This window comes from Lepidochelys kempii, chromosome 2 (genome assembly GCF_965140285.1).
Source record: "Lepidochelys kempii isolate rLepKem1 chromosome 2, rLepKem1.hap1, whole genome shotgun sequence".
In the NCBI taxonomy this organism is placed as follows: Eukaryota; Metazoa; Chordata; order Testudines; family Cheloniidae; genus Lepidochelys; species Lepidochelys kempii.
Window position 1 is genome coordinate 46,033,220 of NC_136381.1, and position 27,133 is coordinate 46,060,352.

General features: G+C 40.4%; 2 protein-coding genes across 4 annotated transcripts in view; one reads left to right on the forward strand and one right to left on the reverse strand.

Annotated features, from left to right (window-relative positions):
- The window catches only part of C2H8orf88 (chromosome 2 C8orf88 homolog), a 68,198-nt gene that overhangs the window by 30,756 nt on the left and 10,309 nt on the right, over window positions 1-27,133 (forward strand). The window contains exon 6 of one of the 2 annotated variants that reach the window (XR_012157138.2): window positions 17,298-17,466. The exons of the other annotated variant lie outside the window; for it this stretch is intronic. The gene's annotated coding sequence lies outside the window, so the exon portion shown is untranslated. The remainder of the gene's footprint in view (window positions 1-17,297; window positions 17,467-27,133) is intronic. 2 annotated transcript variants of the gene reach the window in all.
- The window catches only part of NECAB1 (N-terminal EF-hand calcium binding protein 1), a 120,875-nt gene continuing 95,639 nt past the window's right edge, over window positions 1,898-27,133 (reverse strand). Inside the window, exons 6-13 of one of the 2 annotated variants that reach the window (XM_073330609.2) lie at window positions 25,996-26,132; window positions 21,563-21,675; window positions 18,112-18,188; window positions 14,242-14,295; window positions 12,274-12,386; window positions 6,664-6,741; window positions 5,497-5,588; window positions 1,898-2,307 (exon numbers count right to left, since the gene is read on the reverse strand). In XM_073330609.2, coding sequence (XP_073186710.1) covers window positions 2,279-2,307; window positions 5,497-5,588; window positions 6,664-6,741; window positions 12,274-12,386; window positions 14,242-14,295; window positions 18,112-18,188; window positions 21,563-21,675; window positions 25,996-26,132 — 693 coding nt within the window. In that variant the 3' untranslated portion in view covers window positions 1,898-2,278. Of the gene's footprint in view, window positions 2,308-5,496; window positions 5,589-6,663; window positions 6,742-12,273; window positions 12,387-13,952; window positions 14,106-14,241; window positions 14,296-18,111; window positions 18,189-21,562; window positions 21,676-25,995; window positions 26,133-27,133 lie in introns of those variants that run through there. The other variant, XM_073330610.1, reaches the window with a different exon arrangement.

Sequence of the window (27,133 nt, forward strand, 5' to 3'; positions counted from 1 at the left end):
ACTCCAATTCAAATTACTAGTGGTAGAAACCATGGGTGGAATTTTCATTAAGTTGGCTTGTTTTAGATATGTAACTTCCACTGATTTCTAGAACTCTAAACTTCAAGATATTACAGTTGAATGTGCAAATTAAACTTCACTAGTTAGAGTTGCTGTTCTATTGTATATGTGGGTTCTCAGCTTCGGTGGCAGACTTGTACTTCGGATACATAAGAACAGCTATACTAGGTCAGACCAAAGGTCCATCTAGCCCAGTATCCTGTCATCTGACTAATGCCAAGTGCTCTAGAGGAAATGAACAGAACAAGTAATCATCAAGTGATCCATCCCCTGTTGCCTATTCCCAGCTTCTGGCAAATAATTTAAAACAGACTTGTCAGCTTGTATGTCAACTTTCTAAAAGCAATAATGAACCTTTCTTCATCTTCAAATGTTGTGTCTAAATACTTCTTCAGCTTATTTTCAATGGTTTTAGGCTGACTCCATCACTTTTTTTAGCAGCTGTAGAATTATGTAGAGGTACATGGTCCTTATTAATATTTCATTTCTGACTTAAGGGACTGCACTGATTGAACCCAAATAAGACTTGATATGAATTCTGTGAAAGTAATGTACTGCTTTACTTATATCAAGTTCCAATACAAATAGAAGGTACATAAAATTTCTCTGAAATATTGCACATTTTCTCTCTCTCCTCCCTACTCAGACCTTTTGGGATCACCCCGAAGCTGAGGCTAGAATTACCTCCAAAACACCCAAGTTTATGGGAAAGGCCAATAGCTGCCCCATACCTCACAATTCTGTTGCTCACACTCCAGGAGCTGACTGCTTAGAGCAGTAGAGCTGTTTCCATTTGTTGGCATGCCTCTAGGCTCTGGAGTTTACTTGTTTTCTGTAAATGCTTAGCTCCAGGCTCTAGTGCAAAATATTCGTAGCCCATGAGTGGCTGTGTGGGAAATGGATTTAGGCCCCAACTTTCTCTGGAGAGAGAGGACATCTTTAGAACCCTAAACAGTTGCTGGGGGAAGGAGGCCATTGTGGGATATGCACATCATCTTTGCTCAAGAGGGGAAGGGAAAGAACATTTCCTACTACACCTCTCCTCTCAATATTTAAAAACTATAAACAAAATTTTCCCAGCAAATGTTGTTGGTGGAGTCTGCAAAGCTTCACCATGGACTCTGACTGTCACTCTTGCCGTACTTGGTGGGAAAGATGTGGACAAATTGGAGCGAGTCCAGAGGACAGCAACAAAAATGGTTAAAGGTCTAGAAAACCTGACCTATTAGGAAAGGTTAAAAAAACTGGACATACTTAATTTTGAAAAAAGAAGACTGGGAGAGGGAACCTGATAAGTCTTCACATATGTTAAGGGCTGATATGCAGAGGATGGTGATCAGTTGTTCTCTATGTCCACTGAAGATAGGACAAGAATTAATAGGCTTAATCTGCAGAAAGGACGATTTAGCTTAGATGTTAGGAAAATTTGTGAAATATAAAGATAGTTATGCTCAGTAGTAGGCTTACAGGAGAGGCCGTGGAATCCCCATCACTAGAGGTTTTTAAGAACAGGTTGGACAAACACCTATCAGGGCTGGTGTAGGTTTACTTGGTCCCTACTCAGTGGGGACCTGGACATGATGACTTCTTGACATCCCTTCCAGCCCTACATTTCTATGATTCTGTTGATCCGGGTGGGGAAGCAGCAGCCCTTTACTCTTCTGAATGACTTAATATATACATGTATGAAGTTCTGTGCTAGCAAAGAGAGTTGCCAGCACAGAATACACCACATAGCCTCGTGACTTCATTTTAAAACAGAAAATTAGAAACTCATGAAAATAGGAATATTAAAAAGTTTATGCCATTTTCTTTGAAAAGAAGACAACCTGGAAGCTTGGAGTAACTATTTATTTAACATAAAGATAAAACCAGTCAAAACAAGTACTTAACACTCACATACGCTGACCATTTCTCTGAGACACATTTCTGTACAATAATTTGGCTGGCTTGAGCACACACACACACGCATCTAGCAATTTAGCAGGGCCACAAGTGCCCTTATGTAAGCGTGTAAAAAATGTTTCACCAAAATAGTCACAAGGAGAGAATATAAAGCATACATAATTTTTCCATATTTTAAAATGGAAAAGATTGTGCCTGTGATAAACAATGTTACATCACAGTCCATTAGCTGTAGCACCTGTCGCCTGGTGTATGGATGTTGTTTGAATGCAAATATAACATTTACCATTACTTGAACTCACAATGAAAGCTTCTAGTTGTTGTTCAGGACCCACCATGAAGCTGAAAAGGAAAAAAAAATATTTACTGACCAATCTTTATTTTATTTTTACAGTATTCCTTTCTTCCTCCCTTCTCCCCCAAGCCTTTTCTTGAAACCCTAAATAGATTATCTATAATCTGTTCCTCTGCTAGTCTAAAGAAATAGTATTAAGCTGGTCTTTCTGTGTTCAGTTCCTACCAAAGATAATTGGAGAGGTGCATTTGCAAGGACAGAACTTGATTAATCAGTGGAGGAGAGTGGTAGTCCAGGAGTAGTTTCTGGGGGAGCTGAGCAGAACAGTGGAGGAGGGAGAGAGAGCTTTTAGTGCAATAGTTTACACCTGTATAGACCAGCTTCTTAAATTCCCAATATTTGCATTGGAGAAGGAAATTGACCAGAATGGAGGCTTCTTTCCTTAGATCCACCCAACTTTGGCTATAAAAGTCTAGTTGTCTAATGCTTAAGGCTGCAACAGTGGTTTGGTAAACACTGTCAAAATGAGTCCCAATTCCACAGCTCAGCATCCAGGGGTATGGTACCAGTAACATACTAGGTCTTCCCTCTAGCTATGGTCATCTCCACTACAAGGCTCTTGCATCAAGGATGGGGGACATAACTGGTGATTGACCTTGGGGAAGATGTACTCTTTCGCAAAAGCCTTCAAAGCAAGGGTAGCTGAGTGAAGTGTCTGTCCACCTTCATCAGCTGATCTAAAATAGGGTGCAAGGTACAACAGCCTCATTGGGCAAAAGTACCTGGCCCAGGAAATTCTCAGTTGTGATTCCTGCAGATTTCTGTCCCAGTTTTAAATCAAAATCAGTGGTCTTTGACTATTTCCATAAGAACTGGATCCTCCCGTGTCGATTCACTGCCTTTGTATTTCTCTGTAGTGAAAATGTATTTGGAATCAGCTGATTCCTCTGGTCCATCTTAGTCCAAATAGCAGCCTGCATCTTCCTGCCCTCACTTAAGCAGCTGGAATTGTATAGGCAATGAGGTGGAGCATTGTGAATGCATTATGAAGCATTGATCTTTGCTGAGGCCAGAGTCCTGCTTTATGAACATCAAAGTCAGGTACATGAGTGTCAGTCTTGTTGCTCCAATTGTGCTGGGAGTTCTTCCCTTTTCAATGTAGGGTAAGAAGAATACATCAAAGTTAGTACTAAGTGGTGCATGTCAACCTCAGAGAGAGCCTGGAGCAAGTGGGCCTGGTCACTGATCTATTAATACATGACATGGGTCAAGGTTACAAAAGGTTGATACCCTTGTCAAATGACAGTGATCAGAATCTACTGGCTACTGTTACAAGGAGGATCCCAGATATCACTCCTGCAAACCCCTTACTCTTGTGAGTAGTCCTTATCCTGGTGAGTATATTCCTATTGACATGAATTGGATTACTCACATAAGAGAAGGTTTCCAGGATTGGGTAATCTTTATTGAGTCACAGATTAAATATGTGACCTTGGAGAAGTCAATTCATCTCCTTGTTGGTCAACTCAGCTGGAAAATTGGGTTAAAAAGGATCATACAGAAAAGCAGTAGCTGTATCTGAGCCGGGCTTTCCTGGGTTACATCAATTACAAAATTGACTTTGCTAGTAGCAGAGTTATTTCTGTTCTTCACTGAGTTTTAAACAGGTCTCAGTCTACATTGTATGTGACTGTTGCATAAAATATAGTAATTGCCTTACAGCCATCATTTTTGCTCTCTCTTAAGCTTTTTTTTTCCTTTGAATACAAATTTGTATGAAGATCCTTATGCTACAATTACTGCACTTATTGAAAAAAAACCTTAACATAGGTATGTGTATTTCTAAAAGAAAATATAACCTATAAATTGTGAAAATTAAACTATGCAGATCCTAAATATTACTTTCCTATATTATTTTTTTGAGCAAGAAGTTCATGCTGAGCAATACTCTGGTTGCCATGGTAATAATCAGGAGGAATGCTGTAAACTAAAATCCCACTTGAAAGGCAGAGTGTATGCTTAAACATGTTTTAAATTAAATTTAAGACTGATCTTTATATTTAGACATTTATAAATGATATATATATTTTATTTGATTTGATGCTAAACATACGTTCCCCAGCTGTGATTGGAACACCACTATTTCTTCGTTCTCCATCCCTTACTGAATTCCAGTCCCGCCATTGGCACAGTGTAGTCTGACGCTATCATGCAGAGGGAAATAGTGCATTATATTACTAAATTATTGAGCTAAATTCTGCATTCCTTGGTTAGGATTTACTCATTCCTTACTCAGGCAAACTCTTATTGAAGTCAGTGGAGTTTGTGTATGGGAGTTTGCTTGATGGAAAAACCTCAGGATTTGGCCCAGTTACTCTACTGGAGAGAAAAAATGGTCTAGAGGTTAGGCATTGGACAGGGACTTGTTGGCCCAACTCCTACAATAGGAGATCTGGGTTCAATTTTGAGCTCTGCTACGGATTTCCTGTATGACCTTGGACAAAGTACTTAATCTCTCTGTGCCTTAGTTCCCCATCTGTAAAATGGGGATGACGCTTGCTCCATTTGTTGTTCTTGTCTACTTAGACTGTAAGCACTTTGGGACAAGAAGTTTCTCTTATAAGGTGCATGTATACCACATAGTACTAGGTGCTACTGTAATACAAATAATATTAATTATAATTTGGGAATCTTTTGCATCTCAGCTTTTCAGAATGGAGTTTGGAGAAAAGTTGCAGGAAATATGCACAATTGTGTGGTAAATTAAGACCACTCTTTCTGTTAATGTAATACAAGCAAATGCAATTAAATTGAAATATAGCTCTTTATCAGAAAGCAAACATATTTTCTGACTAAATATTTTTAAACCAGTAGTGCAAAAACAGTTCAAAGCAACAGAATGTTACTATTTACAAAGTGACTCTATATATTCTGGATATTTTCTGTACTATATTTGTTAGGTTAATACTTAATTTGTAATAAACTTACTTTTTCTCCAATAGGAGGAAGTATTGTGTATATTCCTATTACGGATGTGTTTAACAATTGTATTACTGTGTACAAACCCTTGATGTTTAAAGAAAAAGAAAAAATAAAAAAGAACAAAACAGAGGCAAAATTACAAAAGTGTTGAATAAGGGCAAATTTTGCAGTTATTCCACATAAGGAACATTGTAGTCAATGGGAAGTCTTCATATTGAAGCAAGTAAAGTATTGTGGAAAAACTTGATAATTACCAGGTACTTGCATAGTTGTCATGAGTTCTGGAGTTTCCAAGAAGTCCACATTACTCCTTTGGAATGTCTTGCTGTAATTCATCTGGAGATGACTGTATACATACAGGTGATGAGAACTTAACAAGATTTAAAAGGACTGAATATTTATATGGCTATGAAGAATAGCCAGAAATTCATAATTATAATTTAAAAAAATTTCAGAAGGGATATTAAACGCGTTTAACGGCTTTCGCCAATCTCTAACTATTAGAGACCAGGATCTGACCTAATGTGAGGGGCACATTATCCCATCTCAGCCTACAGTGACATTCTTGCATCTTCCTTGGCAGCATCTGATACTGGAAACTGAACTAAATGGATCTTTGGTCTGATCCTGTATGGCAATTTGTCTATTCCAATGGTGTTGAAGTGCCTTTTCAATTCTTCTTATTACTGTTTCTGAAGGTGAATGCACCCTCTCTGAACTCATTGGGCCAGATTCTGTAAGCAGGATATTAGGCTGCAGAAAACCCCAAAACAATGGATTCCACCTTCAGATCTTTTTTATAAAACTCAGTGCAGAGAAAAATCTCCACCTTTTCCCACTTCCCTAAATGCTCTGCCTCCTACAGACTGGAACCCAGCTGGTGGGAAATCCTCTGGGTGTGGTATCTTCCAAGGTCCCGAAGAGAGACTGGAAGCCTGCTGGGTTTTTGTGGTAGGGGTGGGAAACCTTGGAGGAAGGCACCAGTGAACAACACTCACATGCTTAAAGTTACACATGTGCTTAAGTATGGTGTGGGACTGCAACCTGTCTGTCTCCTTTTAGCTCCTTGTTCACCCTGCATTAGCTCTCTGCCAGCATCATTTCATCCCCTTACTTTTTTCCTTCTATACTCAACTACTGTCCCTATTCTGATGACTCTTAATTCTGTATCTCGCCACCTTCAGTCTCTGCCTATTCAAGTCAGACTACTGGATGTCTTTTCAATAGATATTCAAATAGTGTTTTAAGCTCAATGCAGAAAAAACTGAACTGTTATGAAGCATTCTTAATGGCATTTAATTGGAAAGTAGATCAAATAAATTAATGAAAGATATTTATATCTTTATATACCAGTAGTTTCATGCAGTTACTTTGTAACCTTCTAAACAACCTGAAATGCAAATGGTAATCTCATTACTTGCCTATTCCAGGCACTGCTGTTCTCCCAGAACTCATAAATGATGAAGCGGCATTCGCTTGAAAGCTTCTGTATGGAAACACTAAGAGTTGTAGGACAGAATTAGCAAGCACACTTTTCCCAAGTTACAGTACAGTGACTGAACAAAACTTACTGATTTCTGTAGAAAGGATAGTCTGAGGGACAAATATGTGGAGTTAGAGGCATCTGTGTTGCAAATGACTTGAGCTCCTTTCTACTTTTATCTGTGATATACTGCATGGTATTTTTAAGCAGAACTTTTATTTTTACTCTTTAAAATTAAAACTGTTATAATGGACTCTTATTTACAAAATTAATTTCTCATACTGTTCCAAATGCTAGGGTACTTTATCTCAAAAAGTATGGTTCAGTATTCTAGAAACTAATCCAACTGTGCTGCACAGCAAACCACCATAATACAGTGGTTCCCATAAAGAGTAAGTGAAGTAAATTGTGAAGTCAGGACAAGATTTTCAACAGTGAGTAGTGACTTAGATGCCTCAGTACTTATGTGCCCAATTTGAGACAGGTTAAAAGGGTCCTATTATCAGAAAGGGCTGATTAGCCATGCTCTGAAAATCAAGCCTCCTGGGTAAGGTGTCTCAGAGTGGGATACCCAGAAATTAAGGCATCTAAATCATTAGTCACTTCTGAAAATTTTGGCCTAAATTATGCTGCTTCACTTGTGCAGGTTCATTTTTCAGAGGTGAGAAGTTTATTAAAACAGGATAGACTTAGGTGTTTTGGAAACAAGCAGCCATATGTGGCGTAAAGATGGAATGGTCACTGTCCATTGCTCATACACTTTTTTAAACAGTATCTTTTTATCACGTATTTCTATTGTGATGGCACCTAGATACCCCACATTTGGAATAGGGTCCCATGGTACTAGCTACTGTACCAACAAACAACACAAAAACAGTCCCTGCCTGAGAGCCCATATTCTCAGAAAAACTTTTCCCCCATGTATTGTCTACTTTTAGGTTTATTCCTCCAGTTGTCTTAGACAACGTGCCATTCATGGAGTTCATCTTACCTGTTCATGGAGGCATAAAATATCCCATGGAACATATGCCAATCCTTCCCACAGTGTCATCTGCTTTAGTGCATTCTATAAACCTCATACTCAAGAGCTAGTTTTCAAATATGTAAGTCTTGATATGATTTGTAATTCTGCATTTGAATGCTCAAATTGGCAACTGGATGTGCACTGCAAAAAAGGATGCTTATAGACTATTTGAACATCCAAATGTGAGATGTGGAGATTTTATTACTGCTTTGTTTGAAAACTGTGCTCAGATGACACCCTAAACTGTAACTGGTAATGAATCCACCCTGATTTATTGGTTTTGTTATTTGCTGCTGCATGAAGACTAGAACTCTGTACAATATGAAGAAGTGGTCAGGAACTACATACAGAAGCATAACAAAATAAAACATCCAGAATGAATCAGAAAGTGACCAGCAGGTGGCACTGCTGTCATACCAAATATCAGCTAAATTGGGAAAACAAATCAGTTCTTCCTTTTTCTATATGCTCTTTGTTTTATATTTTCAAACAATTTAGGATTTTTCTTATGACAAGTGTGCGGTTCAGTGTTACTAAAGAATGCTTTGATATGTTGTAGATTCTTTTTTGTAGCAGGTACCATTTTTGCTTTCCCATCTCTTGGCTCTTGTGTGATGGTAGTCAACCATTGTGTAACATAGTCAACCATTCCCAAATATTACAAAAAGTTCATTTTTTTTTCTTTCTCCAACTTCATTTCCATATGATGTGTGTTATGGTGTCATGTCCATTCCGTAGAATCAGATCTCTCTGATGGATAATTGTTCTGCTGGAATATGTTTTACTAGCTCCAATCCTAAATTGAGACTGTCCTCTCCCCACATTCACCAGGTTTAAAGAAAGCTGTTCCAAGAAACAATTGTTTATTGCTTCTCCAAACCTTGTTCTGACATGAGATATGACCAGTTTATTTGTGTTTAGCTGAAGTTGCCCATTATTATTGCTGTAGTAGGTATGGTTTCCTCTTTGATCTTCCTTATCAAGACACACTCAGTGGACCTAATTTTTCATAATACTACAGGTCCTTTTCAGTACTTTGCCAATGCAAAGGGGAAGTAAAGTCATTGGATCACATCAACAGGAAGCTCCCCTTTCTTAAGAGCAATGCTGGGACGTTACAGCTCCTGGTGGAGTGGGAAAGTCCAAGAATAAGGATATGTGGTTATTCACTGTTACTAGAACAACAGCCGCAGCCATAGGAAACCAAGTGTAAGTGAGAGCAGCCCCTAGCTTGCTCCAACATATGCTAGGGGCTGACCAGTCCCAGAATTGGTGAATCATAATTTTGTTCCTTATCATGAATCCTCTCCTGCGTGCTACTCAGCCAGAGCTAAGAATCAGACTCATATGTTTTTCCTGATCCAGAAGCTGGTATTATAATCCTACATATCTTCTAATTACTTGAGATTCTTTTCCATACACATTCTATTGACTGTGTTGTCTGCATCACTCATTTTTTATGGAATCTTGAGCCATAGTGCAGTTCCTCCACTTCTGTGACTTAATCTGCCTTTCCTATATACAGTAGAACCTCAGAGTTATGGAGAGAATGGAGGTTGTCCATAACTCTGAAATGTTCGTAACTCTGAACAAAGCACAGTTTTAGGCTCCAGCATCTGACGCTCCAGGACGGGCTCCAGCACCAGCTGAGCTCCCTCCTCAGCCCTGGCAACTTCCTTGAAGCCAGCTTCTTTCCCTGGGTCGGACTGAGTTTGCAAGTTTGTCCCCCTCCCAGCTGGGGGGAAGGAGGGAATAAAAACAGCATGTCCCCCTGCCGAGGGGAGGGAGAGGTGCTCCTGCTCTGCTGGCTCCACCTGCCTTGGGCTGGCAGCCCCAGCTTCTTCACCTCCTAGCTATAAGTGGCTGCCCCATGCATTGGGTAGAGGTGGGGTGGGGACAGGCAGACCAGATTGTCTACCTTTAAGATGCAATATAGGCACAGTATAGTATTTGCTTTTTTAATCCAGCACTTCTCAAACTATGGGGCAAGTCTCCCAAGAGAGGTGCAGGAACGAGCTTTGTGCTTTTTTTTTATTTTTAAGAGCTATGGCTGGGGCTGGACCAGAAGGGCCATGCACAACCAGGAGGCAGGGAGAAAGGGGATGGCCGGAGCCTCGCCGTGCTGGGGCTGACCGCTGGAACCCCACCACCTGGGCTCGGGCTCTCCTCTCAATCCCTCACGGGGAGGCCGCCAGGCTTGGGCTCTTCTGCGCCCCCAATGCTTCACAAGGAGGCAGCCCAGGCTTGGGCTCTCCTCCTCCCTCCCCAATTCCTCACTGGGAGGCAGCCTAGGCTTGGGTTCTTCTGCCCCCACAATCCCTCACCTTGAGGCAGCGGGGCTCTGACTGTCAGCCCCGGCGTGGCAGTGGGGCGCTGTGTCTGCTCTGAAAAGTGATATTAACAAACTTCACATTACCACCCTTCTGTGCCGCTGCTGGTGCGGCGCTGCCTTCAGAGCTGGGCATCCAGCCAGCAGCCACTACTCTCCTCCCTGCCTTCAGAGCTGGGTGGTGGTATATGTACTTGGGGTGGGGGGGCATAAATGACTACAGTCATAAAGAAGGGGAGCCCGATCAAATAAGTTTGAGAACCACTGTTTTAATGAATTCTAATAATAGGAAAGAAACACACATGCCTTTAGTCTAGCATGATGCCTCTGTTTATATATTACTTAGATTGTAAGCTCTTTGGGGCAGGGATCATCTTGTTCTGTGTTTGTATAGCACCTAGCACAATGGGTCCTTGGCAGTGACTATGGGTCCTAGGCACTATGGTAATTCTAATATTAATAATAGGAATATATTTTGCTCTCACTATGTTATCTGAGCGCTATATACTCAGCAAACTGTCAGATTTGTCCTTTCCATTTTATAGGTCTGGTCTGACTTGAACTGAGCTAGCCACCCTTTTAATAGGCTGGAGATCTTCTCCCTATTGGGGGAGGTCCACCATTACCCCTCAGCATGCTGAAAAAACCTTCACAAACACAGAACTATCACCAAAAGAATGCTCTCCTCGTACTGGGCATGTTCTGATTTTAAATTTCCCTCAGATGGATGAGGGGTGCAGCATGCAAGTCACTGGATGGACACCTCTTAGCAAACGAACAGGTGAGGGTAGTGTGGCATAAAATTTCTCCTGTGGCTTGTTTAGGTGCATTGTAACATAAAATTTGAGGCTTATGATTTCAGTCTTTAGACTAGTAGCTTTGAGACTTTTTGAGCTCTAGCATGCCTAGTGTTATAAACAAGAAAAGAAGCCCTCACTGGTCTGTTTGCCCTCTCTATAGGGATTTTTCATCCTCTCTTTATGATGAACTTTAAACCATACTTAAATAAGAGTCAAAACACAATAAAACTTTCCAGGCATGTTTTTATTAACAGCCTTCGTTCCCTGAATAGCACTGCTTTGGATTCTAAATATCCTTACTGGGGTTTAGCTGGAAGCTAGCATATTTGCCTGGAAAACACAGGCATGAGACTTAGCCCTGGTCTACACTACACAATTACTTCAGTATAACTACGTCACTTAAGGGTGTGAATAATCCACACCTCCTAAGCAATTTAGTTATATCAACCTAAGTGATGGCGAAGACAGTGCTCTGTCAGCAGGAGAGTTTCTCCCGCTGACATACCTATCGCCTCTCACAGAGGTGGATTAACTACGCCAACAGGAGAAGCTCTCTCCCGTCAGCTCAGAACGTCTTCATTAAAGCAGCGCAGCTGCATTGGTGCAACTGCACCGATGCCATGTTTTAAGTGTAACCTGCCCTCAGAGAGTGATTGATTAAAAGAGAAGTACAGCAGAAGAAAAGAGCCCAATAATTCACAACAATCACACTATGGTAGGCAGGAAATCAGTCTTTTATTCAACTTTGAAAGAGTTCCAAACTAAGGGTCTGATCCTGCAAAGTGATTTGCATGGGTAGAGCTTTATATGCTTTTGTGGGATGTTTTGCAGGATCAGTGCTGAGGCACTGTCCCAGAGATGTATGCACTAGAAAAAAAAGAGCCTTCAAAGAGTCTGTCTTCAAAAGCTCCCCTTCTCAGGGATCCTAAGAAAATGCTACAAAACAACTTCCCCTAAAAGGAACTGCAGAATCCTAGGGATATCCTATGACTATTCTCACTTCCAGCCCTTTTTCTAATTATCCTCTGTTACAGAGGACAAAAGCTGGGCAAATACTATTCACTGAGTAATTCAGCACATTGTGTGATTCTTTTCAAATTATTCAACATATATGTTGAATTATTTGTCCACCTCTACAGCTTGCCCCACACTGAATACTAGAATATTTTATATGCTTTGAACTCTCCCTTTGATTCCAATAGTCCTGTCCCAACTCTGCCCTTGTGTGTGTTCCCTGATAGAAGGGAAGATGGTCCACGTCCATGGGACGGGAGGTGGTCCATGAGACAGTCTCTCTATTAACACGTGGTCTACCCCAAGTTTGAGATTCATTCAAAGAAATATTCATCTCTGTAGTGCTACGCAGAATATGCCGCAAGGTAATAACATACTTACTGCAAACATCCAGTCCGAGTAGAGGCAGATTCCACATACTGTTTCAGAGCGAGTCGGAATTCTTCTAGTTCTTCCTCTAGCACAGACATTTGACGCTGAACAATCATTATGTGCTGATAAAGATATTACAGTATTCATTGTCATGTGCCTCCTATCAATTCCATACATTTTAAACTAAGAAAATTGTTAGGTTCCCAAGTTGAGAAATCTATGGCCTGAATTCCAGATGTGCTTAGCATCTTCAAAAATCAAGCCCTAGGTTTCTCAAGTTGAGTATCTTCAAATCCATGATATCAAGTATATCCAACTTCATTTAGTTAAATGAAAAAAATGTAATCAACATTCAGACAGAGATAAAGTACAGCATAGAGAATTTAAAAAAATACTGATTGTACAGGAATCTTAAAGGGATACTCTCAGTTCCAATTTGCCTCCAAATTTAGCTTTTGTAAATATAAGCTTTTATAAAATGTAAGACCAGCAGAAATGATAACATCATGTAAAACAAAACAACCCCTCCACTCCTACCCCCTGACATTCCCCTGCAGAGTTTGCAATCCACTGTTTTAGTGCTCTGGAATCTTAGAGTAAAATAATCTACATATGCTACAGGTTATTCTTGCACCAAGCTTGGCTGCTGCTCAAGTTGGGCACCCAAAATCTGTGGCTACTTTTGAAAATGTGTGTGACTTGTCCAAAGCCTGGATCAGAGTTTCTAGTGTGTTGATTGTTATGTCAAGAAACAACAGTTGCTTATTTTATAAGAAAAGTAAACACATTTCAGTGGATGAATCAATACTATGCAAGCAGATGTGCAAGTTGAACCCAAGTCTCCAGATATGGAAGTTTGGTTCATTGACTTACTAGTACAACCCTTTGACCCCAATTGCTCACAAGCCCAAACCTTAATACTACAAATTGCACAACAAAAATAATTTAAGTTATGGAATACAACCCTATTTTTGATATATTCCAGTACAGGTTTTCTCAGATATATAATCAGGAAACAGAGGTGCTAGAGAAGAAAATGCCTGTTTCTGCTTCCCTTTGGATTAAGGCCTTGTGAAATTAAATAAAAGAAAGGCAAAAAACATTTACAATGTGGTCATTATAGTAATTTTTTTAAGTGACCTATTGAAAATAATAATTGAAACTATACCTTGACTTGAAAAGTTTGTCCTCTCTACAGAATGAATAACCTTGATTAAAGGTAAAACTCTAGAAGAATAATTGGAAGTGGAGAAGACACCAGACCTTTTCATCCTGAATTCTTGATGCTTATAATTCTAATATTCTAAGGAACTTGCATATTGGTTCATCCATTAATACCCGTTACTTTGCTTAGTCAATATTTCAAGAAATGATGCTTGCTTAACAACCAACTCAATGGAATCTTTGGTCCAGGGTTTGATTCCTTCCTGGCTTGATTATTGGTATGGTCGTCTCATTGATCAACTTTCATCTATACTATTTCATGAGCAAGCTATCCAGAATCATATGACTAATTTGATCTTGTCTTGTTAATGTTTTTCTCATTCGATTCTACTAAGTACCATCATTGGCTATCTCTTTTTGTGCATATTTGATTTAAAGTTTAACCTTGATATCAACACTGATTTATTTGGAAGATTTGCTCTTGGCATATATACCTACTTGTAATTTGTGTTCATTTCTGGATATGTTCTTAGTTTCTTTATTTTTATGATTCACTATCTCTGTTTATTATCTCTAAATAATGGGTATTTTCTCATGTCTTCCCAGTTTGGTGATACTCCCTCTTCCCAGAAAGCTCTTTTAGGTCTTGTTATTATTTCTTGTGCATTGAGGCTCTGCTGCAATAAAATAGATCCTTATTAGCTGAAAAGTGAGTTTGGTGATTTCAACCAAGCTGCAGATGGATTCTGGCTACACCACACAAAATTGGTCCACAAATGCCTTAATAAATTCACTGCCTTGAAAAACACTTACAGATTTTGTGTTTCCTTCCAAAACCTCTTCTTCCAGTGGCTCAAGCTTTAGATTCTTGTGATCAAGGGTGAAAGAATGCAAATATAAACACAAAAGATTAGCTGTGGCCAATGACTTAGACTTTTTTGGGGGTGGGGGTGGGGGTGGGGGATAGAATAGGCCATTCCAAATCAGATTCTGCTATAGGCCTACTTAGAATGAAGAGTTTGAGCTAAGGCCTTTCTGCTTATTTATTAATTGTTAGTCTGACATACAAATTGTTTGCAGAACCTCGCCCACTTCAGTGGCTGTACAAGAGCTACAGGCTGGATCAAATTTAGCATTATTTATATATATATATATACACACACACACAGAGAGAGAGAGATTTCAAATCCCATTAATAGCTAGACAGAGAAGCAAGTTGTTAATTTGTGATAAATCTGCTCAGTCACATTCATATTTTAGATCTAACTCACAAAAAAAAAACTCTGAAGATGTCACAAACAACAGGCAAGTAGGAATGAATGAATGAACCCTGAGATTTAGCATAATATAGATCTTGTGTAGGAGAAACTTGTGTAGATTTTATTCATAGGTAGTATTATGAGCAAATCCCTTTATTAACGAGTCGCTGCTAAATGTGCCCAAGAGAAGAAGGAAGCTCAATTAGGGCTTGAAGAGTCTTCCGCAACTACTAGCATTCATAGCTGGGAAATTTTCCATACAGCCAACAATGCAGATACAAGAATCCACATTGCAGCAGTGAACAGTATATATGCTGGAGCAGTGGTTCCCAAACTTGGTTCGCGGCTTGTTCAGGGTAAGCCCCTGGTGGGCCGCGCTACGCTTTGTTTACCCGAGCATCCGGAGGTACAGCCACTCGCAGCTCCCAGTGGCCGCGGTTCGCCGTTCCTGGCCAATGGGAGCTGTGGGAAGTGGCGCGGGCCGGGCCACCACTTCCCGCAGCTCCTCTTGGCTTGGAACAGTGAATCACGGCCACTGGGAGCTGCAAGTGGCCGTACTTGCGGATGCTCAGGTAAACAAAGTGTCTCGCGGCCCGCTAAGGGCTTACCTTGAACAAGCTGTGAACCAAGTTTGGGAACCCCTCTGCTACAGGTTGTAAATTAGCTTCTAAACACATCTGCTGGATTAAAGAAACTTCTGGAGAAGGAACAGGCACAAAGTACAACTGCACATGCATAGAACTACCTGCTTGCAATTAGTCTGATTTTCAAGCAGGTGCATTTATGAGATTGCACATGTACCTACTTACTTCATATGCATACTACTAGATGTGGACATGCAAATCTTTGATTTGTGTGAACACATCTAGTAGTGCATATACAAAGTTAACAAATGCCCACTGATGATCAGGCCCTATAATGCTACACAAATGGAAATACTTGTAACCCAGTGGGTATGTCTGCATGTCGAGCTGGAGGTGTAAATTTCAGCTTGAAGAGACATACCTGGACTTGCTCTGATCAAGCCACTGCACTAAAAATAGAGTGTAGTTGTGAGCTGCAAAGGGGCTAGCCACTGTGACTACCTAACTGTCCAAGAGCTAACATAGGTTTGTCTCCTTGAGCTGGAATTTATACCTCCGGCTTGAAGTGTAGACATACCCAGTGACAAATGGGTGTTTTGCCACCAGAGACAGTTTCTTCACATTTCAGAACAAACAAGAAATATTTGTAATAAAGACATGAAGCAAAATTCAGGATTTGGCAAATTGCAACAGGCTACATTGTGGCAAATGGCAACACAGTGTCCGAGCTTCTTTGTGTAAGATATTTAAAGATGCTTTTTCCTTTCCCAAACATGAATACAATTGGGCAATGACTTCTTAACCTTAAGAAGCAGACATTTTGCCAGTGCAAACATAATAGGTGGTTAAAAGAAAACAGCAGAGGTGATGCTGTTCGTGGAATTTAAGTAAACATGGTATTTGCTGGAGCACCACCAACAGCAGACTAAGTCAGTAGTGACATGACATTCATTCATCAACTGCTGTGTAATTGTGCATCTCATGCAGAATTTGGATGGGGAATCACAACATTTGTGAGGAAGCTATTTGTAATGGCTCTTTTGTCAGCACAGAGACTTCAGATAGAGAACCATGCAGGAAACTGCATCTCATTATACTTCCTGTGGCCTCCATATACTTCTCATACTAAACTCCAAGGACAGGAATAAAGCAAAAGAGGTGAAGAAAGAGATCACAGCATAAAGTGGCAACAAGTACTACTGCAGGTTTCACCCTACTGTAGAATGAAATAGGCCAAATTCTGCTTGCCTACAAAATGTGTGGTATTTACATAACTGAGGGCAAAATTTGGCCCCAAAGTTTTGACAGGCTAATTTAAAGCATGTTCAAATTCCTTCTGTAAATTTGAAAGTACAAGACTGGTCTAAGGTGAAATTCACCCTTTGCAGAGGCCCTGCATAAGGGCTATGCTCCACTTAAACCTTCCAAATAGATCTGAAGTGGGATTTAACTGATGCATAGGCTTTGTGCTGGCCCTTCGCATAGGGGTGGCTTTCACCCCACTGGCTTGGTTGGTAGTGCTGTGGTACCATATGGCAACTCAAGCTGGAAATGGGAAGAACTGTACAGATAAAGGTGACTTTGTTTTGCAGAGGATTTTGATATTTCAAAATTTACTACAAAAAGAAATGGAGATTTGGCTCTAGGGGCGTCTAAGCTGTGGGCTCCAGAAACTTTGGGGTCCTTGGCTCAGGGACTGCAGGCTGCCTCAGAGCTGTGGGCCCTGGATGCTCAGAATGCCAAGGAGCCACAAGCCTGGGAGCTGATGCTCACAGGGCTGCCAGGTTCCTAACTCCCTGTCATCCCATCCGGTGTGCTGAAGGGGAGCTGAGAGCCTGGAAACCCCAGCTGAGTCAGAAGCTAGGGTTTTCACGCTCCTGGCTCCCCATCTGGCCACTTGGCAGGCTGCCCAAGAGCCAGGTGGGCAAGTTCACAGAAAGCCAAACAGGGTTCCACTGGAACTTTGTCAAAACAGAACCATCTCCACAAAATGTTTTGATTTTGACCAATTGGCATTTTCTGACAGAAAACCCTGCCATCAGAGAATTTGTGACCAGTTGTAGTGGGAAGATTCAACCAGGAAGAGGTGAAGAACATCCCCCGATCCTATACCGAATGGACACTGGGGACCCTGTGCTTGCAGAATGGAAAATAAATACAGATAAGATAAATAAAATGTTATTCCCCAGAAACAAGTGAGTGTGATTTTTCATATCTTTGCATAAAAGGGGTGTGAAGTCTGATCTGTTTGTTATGAGGGAGCTGGGGACCTTGGGGCAGGAGGAACTGGAATGCTGGCATCATTAATAAGGCACCTTATTAAATATCCTTAGTAAGCTGTGGTGTGTTATCTGCGGTGGATGCTTGTTCTAGTGGTGAGGTGTGTGACTCTGGATAGAGGAGAAGATAGTAGGTACTGTTAGGTGCCTTAACTTTTCATGCTCTTATGGTTTCGTGTTAGGTATGTTATGTATAGCCCAAACTTAACTAACAGAGGGTAGTTGATTTTGCATATTAATGTATGTAAGCATTGTGTGTTACATAGATACAGCATGTGCATATACAGCAGATACAGATACCAACTCAGGAAAAAAGAGCTGTGACTATTCAGTGAAGTGGGGTTTTTTTAAATGAAATCATCAAATAGGACTAAGCAAGATGAAAGGGAGACATGGGCATTTAATGTGCTTTAGCTCATGTAGCTGTTGTGCTAGTTGCTGTCATTATTAGTTGGAACAGCAGTGAATATGACATGGCAGGAAGAACATTTATGGTTTCAGGATTGCTTCAGAAATCTTTACTGAAAATAAGAGAGAGAACAGATAAAAGGAAATATATACCTTCTTTTCCAGCTTGTCAATCAGCTTCTGGAGTCTGTTTATCTGGGTCATCCATTGGTTGTCTTCCTCTAAGAAACCTTTGAGAAACATAAATAATGAAGGATAAAATGTTACTGAAAGCTGGGATATAATGTACTTACTTATTTTTATGTTGTTATAAATACACATTTAAGAATGTTTTGTTAGCTTGTAACTTATTTTGCATCTTGAAAAAAGACTAGGATGTATTTGATTGTTAATATTTGTTGATGCGTAACTAGTAAATGAAACTGAAATAATTTTTCCAATAATAGTGATTTCCTAAAACACATGATTCTTCACAGGATGCAGTAGAAACTACCGAGCTTTTTTATTTTTAAACTGAATTCTGCGTTACGTCCAGTGTTTTGAAACTATTGGGTGTTGCTGGAATTGCTGAAACTCTGTTGGAATTTCTTGTCCTGGGAAATGAATCCAAGCCCTAACCTATGTTCAGATCAGAATGCAAGCCTCACTTTTTTGTTGCTCAAGCCTTCCCCCAGTAATGTTTCCACTACTTATAGTGAGTCAATGACAGGGAAAAAGAAGACAGGAAGGAGAAGAAAATAAAACACACAAAAGTTCAGATACATGGAGCGGTGGAGACTTGAACCTTTAACTTGTTTAGCTCTTGTTTAGCTAGTGATTGGCAACTTAGGAAAGGGATCTCAACCTTTTTCTTAGTGTTGTCCACTTCTTAACAGAGACACTGTCTTGTGGACCATCTCTCTTCCCATTTGCTGTCACATGGACAATCTCTCCTCCCATTCATGATCACATAATTTCCCTGTATGTCTTAATGCAATTTAACGGTTGGAAATTTGGCAAGCCTGCACCATGTGGCCAGCCAACTCTCTGGGGGCTCCATGGACTACCAGTGGCCCATGGACCACAATGTGGGTGCCACCAATTAGATGTACCTAATATAGATATTTTGCATATACCATTATATGTTTGTCAACCCATGGGGGTCACTGTTTTGGCACTATGAACACTGAACAGAGAACACAAGACAATAATAATTAGCTATATTTATGAGCAGTGAAGAAGGAAAAATGGGACAATAGCAGAGAGAGAGATCTAAGATCTATTTTGTGACGCATGCATTAATTACTAAGATTAAATATCACAGTTGATGTTCAGAGTAAAAGGGAGGAGGAGAAAAAAGCAGGGATTGTAGCTGGAGACAGAGCCCAAATCTCCTAGGTCATTATGAAGATATTAGAAAAGTCAATTTTGCCTTAGGAAAAAGAAACCTTGAAATTCCAAATAGGAATTCCAAAATTCCAAATAGGAATTCTGAAACAGAAGGTGCTTGTCTAACAAAGTACATTAGACTAACTGTTTGAGGAAAATGCTTTGTTAATGCTTTACAATTTCACAATAATTAAAAGTAGTCTGATATAGGTTTTCCACTGTATGTTGTAATTTAGAAATGTAGTAACTAGGGCTGTCAAGTGATTAAAAAAAATTAATCACAATTGCATGATTAATCACACTGTTAATAGAATACCATTGATTTAAATACTTTGGATGTTTTCTACATTTTGAAATATATTGATTTCAGTTATAATACAAAATACAAAGTGTATAGTGCTCACTTTATATTTATTTTTATTACAAATATTTGCACTGTAAAAAACAAAAGAAATAGTATTTTTCAATTCACCTAATACAAGTAGTGTAGTGCAATCTCTTTATCATGAAAGTTGAACTTACAAACATAGAATTACATACAAAAAACCCACATTCAAAAACAAAACAATGTAAATCTTTTGAGCCTACAAGTCCACTCAGTCCTACTTCTTGTTCAGCCAATTGCTAAAAGAAACAAGTTTGTTTACATTACGGGAAATGATGCCCTCTTCTTGTTTACAATGTCACCTGAAAGTGAGAACAGCCGTTCGCATGGCACTGTTATAGCTGGTGTCGCAAGTTATTTACATGCCATATGCACTAAAGATTAATTTGTCCCTTGATGCTTCAACCGCCATTCCAGAGGACATGCATTCATGCTGATGATGGGTTCTGTTCGATAACAATCCAAAGCAGTGCGGACTGAGGCATGTTCATTTTCATTATCTGAGTCAGATGCCACCAACAGAAGGTTGATTTTCTTTTTTGGTGGTTCAGGTTCTGTAATTTTCGCAGCAGTGTGTTGCTCTTTTAAGACTTCTGAAAGCATGCTCCACGCTCCATCTCTCTCAGATTTTGGAAGGCACTTCAGATTCTTAAACCTTGGTTTGAGTGCTGTAGCTATCTTTAGAAATCTCACATTGGTACCTTCTTTGCATTTTGTTAAATCTGCAGTGAAAGTGTTCTTAAAACGAACAACACGTGCTGGGTCATCATCCGAGACTGCTAAAACATGAAATATATGGCAGAATGCGGGTAAAACAGAGCAGGAGACATACAATTCTCCCCCACGGAGTTCAGTCACTAAGTAATTATTACATTATTTTTTTAACGAGCATCATCAGCATGGAAGCATGTCCTCTGGAATAATGGTTGAATCATGAAGGGACATAAGAATCTTTAGCGCATCTGGCACGTAAATATCTTGCAACGCTGGATTGCCACCATGGCAGCCTGAGGAAAGAAGCTGACGCCAAATTGCCACTGCCGCGGAAAGATGAGACACCACCCTGACAGCACAAGGACTGCTGACCCTTTCACAGTGCCGCCCCAAGCACCTGCTTGGAATGCTAGTGCCTGGAGCCGGCCCTGGTCAAGAGCCCAGGTGGAGAGAAGGGGGCTGCATCAATCCCTCCCCATCATGCTCTGTGGTGTCTGTGTTGCACAGATGTCACGATCCTGAGATCTATATTTAGGCTGAGGATTCCTTTCCTGCACCTTTCTGGGTTAGTGACAGTTCCAAAATTTATCATTGGCTTGGTACCCTCTCAATCTTTCTTTTTCCTAAGGCAAAATTGTCATTTCTAATTCTTCATGTCAACTTAAGAGACGTCTGTGTGCCTCAAGCTAATGTCCTTATTTTTCCCCTCTTTCTTTCTCTCTCATAAACACACTTGCTCCCCTCAACCATGACACATGGTCACACTGAGTAATGCAGGCAGCATAAACTTGTTTCTTGGAGCTTTTTTCCCCTCTGCATTAGACTCATATCTCTTCCCATCACCACTATCTATAAATATAGCTAAGAAATATAGACTGGTGTTCTCAGTTCATAGCACAAAAACAATGACCCTCCAGAATGGCAAAACAGCCATAATGCAGGGGAGACTTTGGGGCTGTAGCAGTATACTTATTTGTTCTGCTTCTACAGCTAGAGTTAATGGCTGCTGTATTAAATTGAAGATTGCATCAAACCTTTGTTGATTTGTACTTGCCGGTTAAAATTTTGATGACAAGTACATGGCTGCCTTGCTTCTGTGTGTGTTTAAAATACATTTAAAAGTTGAAATGACAATACCTGTATTTAAATGGGGACTGTTTGGTGATAAGCTATTGGTCCTCTGAAATCTTCGATTTGAACGTTTTCCTGGCCACTGAATTGAGAGCACCTCCGGTTTTGCTGGTCCTTGTCTAAATAGAAACAGATAGTAGTTAATCCATGTGCCAAAGCCTCTGTCTTCCTTCTGCTGTCAGGATGCTGATTTAAAAAAAAAGGAGAGAGAGAGAGAGAGAGAGAAATATCTGCTGAGACTACTGAGTGATTTTCTAGGCTTTTACTGCTACAGTTAGCTGTGTCCACTTTGATACCAAGGAGGAAAAAGAGGGAAAGTTAGTACCTCACAAATATCCTATAGGGACATAAAATAGGTGGCATGTCTGTGCTGTGGTCCTGGTCCTGCACTGGGAACCACTATTACAGCCTTTGGATCTGAGCTGAACCCGTGATTTCAATGGGTCCCCATAAAGGCACTGGGGTCATGCAATCAGTTACTAATGAAGGATCAAAAATTATATGTTCACTTGAGAAGGGAAATTTTCTGTTTTAAATTCATGATAAATAACATTGTGAAAGGATTTTAATCTGGGATTTAGGAAGCAAAGAGGACCAGGAATGGCTAGCATAGAATGAGGGCCAGGTACACTAGTGAGAAGAGCTTTCTTGGAAATATATCAGTTAAATAAAATATTTAATGCTATGGCTGCAGTTAGGATGGCTGATCAAATTGTTTCAAATAATGTAAGTTTGGAATGTAGCCATCTCTTTGGTTAGTGAATTGTTCTCTGACCAATCCTGATTTATGTTCATTATTTGTAAGCAGTCTCCAGACAGTTTTCTGAATAAACTTCAGCCGAGCTATCCAGTTCCCCACTGTTTGTGACTTTGCAGATGCTATAGCAGAGGCAAAGAAACTTTGGGCTTGTCTACACACTGTTTTTGCTTGGAAAGTCACTAGGGACTTCACTACTGCTATTGATTTTACATAGAAAGCACTCAGGTACCACAGTAATGGGCGGTGGTGTTCTTTTGCTCTTTACTCAACAAATGTAACAGGAAGGAACCACCTGGGTATAGTGGGGACCACATAAGTATGTTTATTAACTATATATTACATGCAAAGCCTATGAACAATGCTCATGGCTGGCCTAATGGAAAATGGTGCCCTTTATGTACTGCTCCCCAAGCAGCTGGCAGCCTCTCAGCAGGCAGAGCAGCTGCTGATGGAGCTGGGGCAGTGCTGCAGGTGTCATACTGTTGGGAGGGCAGAGAGGGGACCCAGTCCCCTTTTATCCTCTTCCCCTGCCTCCTGGGTGAGCACAGCCCTTCTGCAGACTCTTGACCATGGCACACCCCTGACCATGGCACCTTGGGTGGTCACCCATGTTACCCACCCTTCAGGCCAGCTCTCACACTGCTGCTCTGGAAGCACTCTGGTGGCTTGTGAAAAATAGAAGACAATGATAATTAGTAGAGGGTTCATTAACTATTTAAAGGGATACTACTCAATTCCTATCCACTACAGGCAGCAGTATAACCCCCCTGAGTTAATTAAATCAGTGCAATCCCCTAGTTTGGACACTCTTTAATCTGTTTAAGAGAGTCTTAAATTGGATTAGCTGTTTGTAATCAATTTAAACTAAACCAATTTAAGACACTTATATACTGGTGTAAAAAGAGTCCACACTAGAAGGTTGCACCCATTTAGCTGAATCTGTGTGTAGACCAAGGCTTTGCTACAACATAAATCTTTAAAGATGCAGTTGGATTGGGACTTCTGTCACCAGCTCTTTAGCCCTTTTCAGGCTCATTTCATCTCTTGTATGTCATGGTGACCTGTGAGGAGGGAACATCAGAACGTAAGAACAGCTATATTGGATTAAACCAATGGTCCATCTAGCCCAGTATCCTGACCAATGACAGGTTTTTCAGAGGGAATGAACAAAACAGGCAGTCATTGAGTGATCCTCTGTCATCCACTCCCTGCGTCTGGCAATCAGAGCTAGGGATGCCCAGAACATGGGGGTTGCATCCTTGACATCTTGGCTAATAGCCATTGATGGACCTATCCTTCAGGAACTTATCTGAATCTTTGTTGATTCCTGTTTAAGATATGACCTTCATAACATACCCTGGCAATGAGTTCCATAGGTACTGTATGAAGTACTTCCTTTTGTTTGTTTTAAACCTGCTGCCTGTTGATTTCATTGAGTGACCCCTGGTTCTTGTGTTAGGTGAAGGGGTAAATGACACTTCCTAATTCACTTTCTCCCTGTGGCCTGCACCGCTTCTCGCAGCTCCCATTGGCTGGGAACAGCAAACCGGGGCCACTGAGAGCAGCATGCGGCCGTGCCTGTGGATGGTCAATATAAACACTGTCTCATGGCCCGCCAGTGGATTACCCTGGTGGGCCGTAGGTTGCCCACCACTGCTATGGGGCATTTAGGAACAGCTATATCTAGAGTCCTAGACAAAAGATCCACCAAATATTGACAGAGACGGGAGTTGGTAACAAAATACTCTCGTTTAGACCCACTGGAAACCTATTTGGTGCCATCAGTGACTTTGGGAAAGCCAATAGCACAGGTGGACCTCAGTGGAAAAGTGTCCCAAATTCAAACTGAAAATAGCTTCATAAAATCACTTCGCTTATATTTTGATGTAAAGATATGGAAGTGAAAGGATAACTGTGATTCAAAACTAAACAAGATATCCAGATCACTCTATTGTTCCTTTATGGTCTTAAACTTTTCTTTTTTGAAGATTTTGCTGTTTGTTTTTACATCATAAATATCAAGCCATCCCATACCCCCTTTCCTTCTCTTAGTCTTAGACTATGTAAAAATCAGCATTCCCAACCCCCTTAGTTGCTCTGGGAAAGAGATCTGCAGTGCAGGTCAATATCCCTCTGTCACATTATTATTCAGGTGTCAGCAATCCCAGGATCCAACAGCAAAGCAAAGGAAACAAGGACCTGGCATTTCTAATATAAAAACATCAAGAGAAAACACATTTTAAAACATTTTAAATTTTGAAACAGTCTTTATCCGTCATAAAGCAGCATTAAGTGGCAAAACCAGCAATTTGCTTTGCCATTCAACTTGAAAGGTCACCAAGAATATTCTGGGTAGCACTTTAGGACTAGCTGAGAAATGGATTCAGACACAGGTATAGTAACACAGTGATTGGGGAGAGCAAAGGAAAAACTAGAGAGAAAACCCCCAAATATATTTTCAAATACAATGCGCTGCTTTAATGCCTGATTCTTCAAACCTTATGCATGTGGGTGGTGACACTGAATTCACTGGAACTACTCACATGAGTAAAGACTGCTCATGTGAGTAAAAGTTTACAGGATTGTGCCTTTAACATCTCAGACCCTGAGTCTGCAAACACACATGTATGTGTAAGTATGCATTAAGGCTAAGTTAAAACAAAATCTGTGCTTATTGGGAAAGTACACATTTGTAGTAGATGTTAAAATAAAAAACAAAAAAACAAGCTTAGATTGTTTTATAGTTGTAGATGTAGCCTAAACTCAGCTGATCTTGATGTATACTGGGGCTAGGCAACCATCTATACTTGCATAAACCACCATAGGCAGTGTGTAATGTTGTTGATAGTAATAGGGCTTCAGAATAGGTAAATTTTGAAGGTCTAGTTACATGCAAAAATGTGGCTGCCCACTCGTTGAGGAGTGCATGAAAAAGGAACCCTATAACAACAATAATCTGAGCACTACACTGGATCCCAGTAAGTTTCCAAGGGGAGTTCAAGGTGCTGGTTTTTTTCTTGGTCTGCCAGAGACCAGATTTGTTAACTTTCTGGGCACTGTGCAAAGTGCATCTTTTGTCACAGGCATTTAGGGAAGTTAGGGAAACTTGTACGTGGAGGGGCTAGGGATGATTTAGGTAGGGTCTCATGTTGTGATTGGGTAGAGTAGCCTTAGGTCTTATGAGAGAGTCTATTAATAGGAAGACTTGTATTTGGAAAGATTACTGAACTAAAGTTTTGTACTGACAATGTTAGATTTCTTATAGTGTGTTTTATGTTTTGGGAGGCTCCAAAGAAATGAAATAAAATAAATTAAGCAAAATAAGCATCCCAAGTAGCAACAAAATGTCTGCACTCTCATAGATGAGGCAGTGAACCCACATGTTATCAGAGGATCAGAGCCTTAGAACCGGATCCTGCACTCCTACCTCTGGCAAAATTCCCATTGACATCTGACTATGGAGTGCAAGATTTGTGCTTTAGTGTCCCATTTATTCCCTAAGACATCAAAATAAAATGCAAAATAGTCTTTGCAAATTCAGGGTATGTTAAGTGCATCTCACTGGGATATTTTTAGATCCACATATGATCTTAGATACAGTACTTTTATTTCTAATGTCACTTAACCCCTAGTTCCAGCCCCCTGACATACACCCAACTGGGGAAAACATTTAGTTTACCTTTCTTGACGAGTTTGCTCCTCTGTGGTTTCCATGGCACAATCCAGGGAGTTCTGGAGAGACTGCAGCTGATTCAATGTTTCTTTCAGTAAGAAACGAGTCACAAACTGTTCCAAGTTAGAGGCCTTTTGATAGTCCTAAAAATTACGCACAATATTGGGGAGAATTAGTTTAATAAATTAGAAATATGAGAGAGTGAAAAACCATTCTTAATCCAAAACAGGAGGTTCAGCTCTCCAAGAAAGCTTCAGCAGGCAGAAAGTAAAACTGACAAAAGTGTTCCAAGTGGGCAGGCAACATTTTGATTTTCCTGATGGAAAAATCAAAAATTTTCAGCAAAATGAAAATTTCCCCTTGGAAAATTTTGGTTTTGAAAAAAGAATGTTTGTCATTTCAAAGTCAGTCTGATGAAAAATTTGCAACCAGCTCCAAGCTTAATATGAATGTAAATTCCACAGAGTCTCAAGGTAGCATATGCCCTTAGAGATTACAAAAGGATCCTTGAGGCAGACTCACTGTGCAAAGTACCATTGCAGGAATAGGGCTTACATTTGCCCCAGTAAAGAGCTGAAAGCTCATCTTTATGAGAATAATTTTGCAATCTGTGCAGCAAATTAATGGTGGAAATTACTATAGAATAATGGTCTTCCATTAAAACAACAGGTTACAGTTTTGTAACATATTCAAATAAATGTATGGGTATTGAGGCATGCAAGTTTGAGTTGTGTGGCTTGCCCCATAACCTCAGCCGTGCAGAACACAATGCCATCCACAGCCTCAGAAAAAACTCTGACATCATAACCAAAAAGGCTGACAAAGGAGGTGTTGTCGTCATCATGAATAGGTCGGAATATGAACAAGAGACTGCTAGGCAGCTCTCCAACACCACTTTCTACAAGCCATTACCCTCTGATCCCACTGAGGGTTACCAAAAGAAACTACACCATCTGCTCAAGAAACTCCCTGAAAAAGCACAAGAACAAATCCGCACAGACACACCCCTAGAACCCCGACCAGGTGTATTCTATCTGCTACCCAAAATCCATAAACCTGGAAATCCTGGATGCCCCATCATCTCAGGCACTGAATCATAGAATATCAGGGTTGGAAGGGACCTCAGGAGGTCATCTAGTCCAAC